The 5,853-nt window shown below is 47.1% G+C and overlaps 1 protein-coding gene across 1 annotated transcript in view; it reads left to right on the top strand.

Annotated features, from left to right (window-relative positions):
- Positions 1-5,581, top strand: part of CUL9 (cullin 9) — a 31,122-nt gene extending 25,541 nt beyond the window's left edge. The window contains exons 34-42 of the mRNA XM_026048368.1: positions 105-269; positions 357-520; positions 1,292-1,385; positions 1,611-1,685; positions 2,090-2,200; positions 3,200-3,317; positions 3,674-3,807; positions 4,033-4,124; positions 4,904-5,581. Coding sequence (XP_025904153.1) covers positions 105-269; positions 357-520; positions 1,292-1,385; positions 1,611-1,685; positions 2,090-2,200; positions 3,200-3,317; positions 3,674-3,807; positions 4,033-4,124; positions 4,904-5,096 — 1,146 coding nt within the window. The 3' untranslated portion in view covers positions 5,097-5,581. The remainder of the gene's footprint in view (positions 1-104; positions 270-356; positions 521-1,291; positions 1,386-1,610; positions 1,686-2,089; positions 2,201-3,199; positions 3,318-3,673; positions 3,808-4,032; positions 4,125-4,903) is intronic.
- The last annotated feature ends 272 nt before the right edge of the window (positions 5,582-5,853 follow it).

The raw sequence follows: 5,853 nt of genomic DNA, 5'->3' as shown, positions 1-5,853 counted from the left end.
CAGTTAATGAATTAGCTGCAGGTCCCAAAAGTAGTAGACCCAGTTGCAAGGTCTAGCCATAGTGCTTCTCCTCCTTAAATCCTTTCCCTGGTTTCTCTTTGCAGTATGAAAAAGCCGTTCTCAGAGGCTACGTTGAATGTTGCTCCAACCTGACATGGTGCACCAACCCCCAAGGCTGCGATCAGATCCTTTGTAAGGATGGGCTTGGCTATGGGGAAGCCTGTTCCAAGTGCTCCTGGATATCTTGTTTTAGCTGCAGTTTCCCAGAGGTGAGGCTGAGCCAAGTCTTAAGGGCATTGCTGCCTTGAGTTCAGCACATATCTGTTTGTGTGAGTCTGAGTGGCTCGCTCTTTCAGGCACATTACCCTGCTAGCTGCAACCACATGTCTCAGTGGGTGGACGATGATGGCTACTACGAGGGAATGACAAGTGAAGCCCAAAGCAAACACCTGGCTAAACTCATTTCCAAACACTGCCCAAGCTGCCAGGCTCAGATAGAGAAAAACGAGGGTTGTCTGCAGTGAGTATCCACTCTTGTTTGGTACTGGGAGCAGGAAGGTGTGCTTTTTTTTTTTTTGGCTGTTGAGGGGGAGAGACATAGCACATTCTGATAATAACTCTAGAGGAATAAGTGATCATACCAAACTGCTAGTGGTGGGCATCTAGGCACTTTTTGATGTTGCTGCTGTTGTTTTCTCTCTTCTTTCTCTAACTTTCAATAATTTTTTTTTTTAATTAGCTGCATGTGTTTTAAATTGGGTTGGGTCTAGGGCAGCTCTTTCCTTGGCCAGGGAGGCACCTCCAGCACCCTCCAGCTTTAAGGCAAGGGCTCCCGAACTGCCATCAAGAGAACAGTTTCTGTCTTGAGGTGGCTCAGCACTAAGTGCCCAGTTGTGCTTTTTATGGCCTTAAGACTGCATTTGTCCCCAGGGCTGTGTGGTGTAGTGCTGCACTGCTGAGGGAGGAGGTGAGATGTTCATGTGGATTTGCTGCAAACTCTGGCAAGGCTTAGCTCACCCGTCAGTGCCTGGTAGATCTGTATTGTCAGGTGTGCTGCCAGGTATCCCTGCTCGTTTTTGGACACACAGTGTTCTGTTTGTCTCCTTTGTTTGCTTCCAGACAAAGGTTTTAAAAAGCGTATGTGGTGGTGGGTAGTACAAGTGAGTGGGGGTTGCTGGGCTGGCTTATTCCAGCCCTGTGTCGCAGGGGAGTGCTGAGGGCAACTGTTTGCAAGTGGCTGTTGGGACTGAATGGTGGTTTCTGTTCTTCCCCCCCACCACACACTGCGCAGTATGACGTGTGCCAAATGTAATCATGGCTTCTGCTGGCATTGCCTCAAGCCCTGGAGGCCAACCCATAAGGATTATTACAACTGCTCTGCTATGGTGAGTGGTTTGCTGGACCCCAGCGGTTCATGTTTGTGCTCAGATTCACCTAGCTTCTCAGGCATAGAGTGAGGATCTCCACTTGAGCCCCCTGAGGTGGATTTTACTTGGTTTGTCTGCCTGTGATCTTGCCAGCCATGTTAAGATCTCTTTGTGTAGCCTTCTCTCAGATGATCCTGGCAGCTGAGAGGACTTGTTACAGGTAACTTTCCTCTTTCCATTCAGGTGAGCAAAGCAGCTCGGCAGGAGAAACGTTTCCAAGATTACAATGAGCGATGCACCTTTCACCATCAGGCAAGGGTAAGAACACACCCACCGTCTGCCAGATGCATATGGGGATGCCTGGGCACATCACCCTTGTTCTGGCCTACGATAAAACTTTTGACCTGTTCTATTCTGTTATGGGAGCCAAGCGCAGCCCAGGCTCCTGGGGTCTGCCTGCTCACACTGGTGCAGCAGTGGGAGACAGTTGCAGACACTAAAGAAGACTGTGCAGAATGTACTCTGTTTAGAGCTCTGATTCTGCAAAAGATTGAAGTAAAGAACACACAGAAGCACGTTACAGATGTTGTGGCTGTGTCTCCTGTCTGCGTCTTCTGGGGTGGTGCTTTAAGGTGCTTAGCGATTACCTGTGTTACACATGCTGTATTTCAAACCTCCTAGCATTGCAAATGATCTTTTCTCACCCGTGGTTATTGTTGCAGGAGTTGGCCGTGAGTCTGAAGAACCGTGTTTCTTCCATCAGCGAGATGACAGCAATTCGAACTTTGACCTTTGTTCTCAATGCCTGCAAAGTGTTGGAACAGGCGCGGAAGGTAAGGATGGTTATCTACAGATAATGTTTAGCCTTTATTCTGTTGGTGTGCTATATGCCTTCCTAAAGTAAGTAGGTGCTACTAGGAAGACCTTGCTCTGAACTAGCAAGGTGTGACAGAAATAGCAGCGAGGGAGAATAAAGGCCCATTGTCTGCTTTTCCCTGCTGTCCTCCTGAGCTGGGCTCTCTCTGCCATGTTCCTCACAGTTGGGTGAGCTCCAGGTCTTACTGGAGCCTCCCTCGTGTAAAGTCTATGGAATCAGCACAGGGATAACCTTACTTTTTTTTGTGAAGTGGGTTAGACCCACTGCAATGTTGAAAAGTTTCAATGGTGGCAGGTACCTTTAGAAAGCTCTCCTCGGATTTTGTCACAGCTAAGGAGTCCCTCTTGATGCTCATTTTATGATCTTTACTTTTTTTTTTTTTCTCTCTCCACTTCATGAGTCCTGGATGTCATGGGAGCACTGAATTACCTGTGCAGGTCTTGACAGCCCATTATGAATGATTAGCTGTGCAGCCACTTGGTGCATGCAGTAAGCCTGGGCCAGGATAGCCCTGCAACATCTTGCTGCCTCTCAAAACATAGAAGGAGGCAGGAGGATGCACCTTTGTAATGCACATCTTGCTTGTGTGGGCAGGTTTGATGTTGGGAGAGATGCACACTACATGGATTGGGGGTGGCTGACCCTCTTTCGTCTTCTCATTAGGGTAGCACCTGCCTTTGCCAAGATGCACCTCACCTTTGCTTGCTGCTCCTGGTGGCATTCCTGGAGTCATTTCTTTAAATAGAAGCAGTTGGTTGTGTTCCTGCTGTGGGCTTGGAGGGCTTCAGGAGTCGTATGTGATAGTAGAGTGTTGTCACTTCCTCAAACTGCCATAGACCAGGCTTCTCTCAGTCACTGATGCTCCCTAAATTCTTTTGATGCTGCTCTCAGCTACTTCCCTTGCCCACTCAAAAGCTGAAAGAGGATGCTTAGAGTGTCTTCTGCGCTGCTTCAGGTGTTGGCCTACTCCTGTGTGTACAGCTACTACAGCCAGGACACCGAGAGGGTGGACATCATGGAAGAGCAGATTGAGAGCTTGGAGCTGCACACCAATACTCTGCAGATCCTACTGGGTAAGAGCCACAGCCTCTCTGTGTAGAAGCTGACAGTCCCTCCTGTCTGGTTGAAGAGGTGGGGTAACTGTAGTGAGGCAACAGGATGCACATGAACACTGAGTAGGTGCTAGCTCATGTCTTCTAGCCTATACCTGGCTCCATGGTGTCATTTCTGGGGAGTCCACTGCAGCAATTTGGCTTCAGGCAGTGATTTTATGCCGAAAGGAGGGTCTTCAACGTGATCCCTCCTGAACGGAATATGTGCGCAAGGAACCTAAATAGTTGTGACTCGGGCTTTGTAGTCAGAGCTAAGGGACTTGGTTTCCGCTTATGAGCGTGAGGAGGGGTATGACTTTGCTGTCCTTGAATTTCAGAGGAAACACTGCTGCAGAGTCAGGATCTGGCCTCCTCTCTGCAGCTCCTGAAAGCAGAGCATCTGAGCACTGGCTTGGAATTATTGCACCGCATCCAAGAGCGTCTCTTTGCGATTCTCTGGCACTCCACACAGGTGAAGTTCACGTTCATATTGGTAGCTTGTTTTGTCCAGGTGTGGTTTCATCTTGGGGTTTGATGTTGGCAAGCCTAAAAAGAAGCTTCCTCAATGAAGAGGACAGACTCTGAGATGCTGTATGGGCCCTGAGTATCTGTGTGTGCAGGAGAGGGCTTTGCAGCAGCAAGTGTACCCCAAATCCAATGTTGCCACTCTGTTCTGGCTCTTCTTCCACCCTGGCAGGATTTCTGTGTTGGACTCCAGGCTTTGACAGATTCTGGTCAGAGTAAGATGAAAATTTCAAATGTGCCCGCAGAAGCCCCTGATTTTATAGGGTGAGTTTCCTTAAAGGAAAGGTGGTAAGAGATGAAGAAAAACGGGTAAGCAGAGTTTTTATTTTATGATAACTAATATGCCAAAGAGTTAAATATTAAAAACCAGTTACCTGCATCCTCCTGTGTTCAGGTTCGATATTATAATGTAAGTGACATAGCGGTACAGTTAGGGAAGTGAAACCTCTGCCTAGTTTGTGATTATAATTGAAGAAAGTTGGGTCTGCCAGTGACAGAGGGATGGAGGACAGACACTCTGCTCTGACTGTATTGGATTCCTGCAGGCAGTGGCCCACCCTTTCTTTGGAGAAATGTGACAGTGTCTAAATGAGAACAAGAAGAATAAAAACATGCATGCAGTGATATAAAACATGTTAGGGAGGAAATGGGGAAGAGGTGACACCATTACAAGGTAACTCAGATTTGAGAGGTAATTTTGCTCTGTGACCGTCTTGTGTCATTTGTTGATCCTGTCCTAGAGCACTGAGCCAGCAGAGTTCTGTGTGTCCGAAAGGTTAAGAGTTAAAAACAGATGAAACATTTCTGTGTATTCTGTATCTGATTTAAACCAAGGAAGCCAAGGAAGGCAACTGGTGTGTCTCCTGTTCCACTGTGCCTGATCCCCTTGGGCAGCTGCCATTCTTCTCAGGCATGCCTTTGACTGGGGAGTTTGAGAAATTATAGTGGTGGGAGGGTGAGGTTTCTATGGTACTAGACCACCGTTGTTTCTTGCAGTTTAGGAATGGGAAAGGCCTGTTTTTTGATGCTCTCCTCCTGAATAGGCCAAGGCATGTTGTCTTACCTGACTCCCCTGACACAGACGAAGAGGAGGATGAAGATGAGGAATGTGAACCACAGTGGCAGGAAGACTATGATGATGACGACGACCTTGATGAAGACAATTTTCTGTTTGACAATGAGTCAGATAACCTTGATCATGATTCCTACTTTGATGATGATGATGTCTATGACTAGAACTGGGCTGTCCTCAGGCTGGCCAGCCCAGACCCCTGAATTGAGGTTGTCTCACCCTGCTTGTATTTGGATGTCTTCTCAAAGACTGAGGGGAGTTCTCGGATAGAGTGAAGACATTTCCTTTGGGGACTGCTTGCTTACTGACTGATTTAACATGCGAAGGCATTGCTTTGGATATGTGAGCTGTGTTACTCTGGTCACCTCTCAGAAGTCCATTTCATTTCCTTTCTCCCTTGACCCTGAAGGGCCTTTCTATCCATAGATACAGTCATCTAACTGAACTAGAAAAAGCCCAGCTCCAAATTGAGGACTACTTGATGCCTGTTAAAGGACTGTTAAGTGTTCTCTGGGATCCTGTCTGCAAGGGCACAAGGGCCATTGCAGTGGCACATGTCCTGTCAGGGTACTCTCAAACCCAGTTAGTGGCAAGAAACACTGTAAAGCGATGTGTTTACACTCAAGCAAAACCTCACCACTGGAGCTGGTGAGGGCTGCTTTGAAATAACACATAGCTTATTGATTCACATAGCTCAGTGCACGTGTTTAGCTGAAGAGACAGTTTTGTGCTCCAGCATTTTTTTACTTCATATTTTGTTGTTTTTGCTTTCTATCCTGTAAAGCTGGAAGGACCACTGTGAATGGCGCAAGTTTGCAGAGCTGTTTTCAATGTATAAATACATGGAATACACAAGTGCCCAGAAACTGCTTAAATGTTACTTTATCTTTGCAGAAAAAAAAAAAAGGAACAAAGGTTGAA

Source organism: Nothoprocta perdicaria, unplaced genomic scaffold (assembly GCF_003342845.1).
Source record: "Nothoprocta perdicaria isolate Ctin4 unplaced genomic scaffold, notPer1 scaffold_538, whole genome shotgun sequence".
NCBI classification, from domain to species: domain Eukaryota; kingdom Metazoa; phylum Chordata; class Aves; order Tinamiformes; family Tinamidae; genus Nothoprocta; species Nothoprocta perdicaria.
This window is presented reverse-complemented; position numbering and strand designations above follow the sequence as displayed.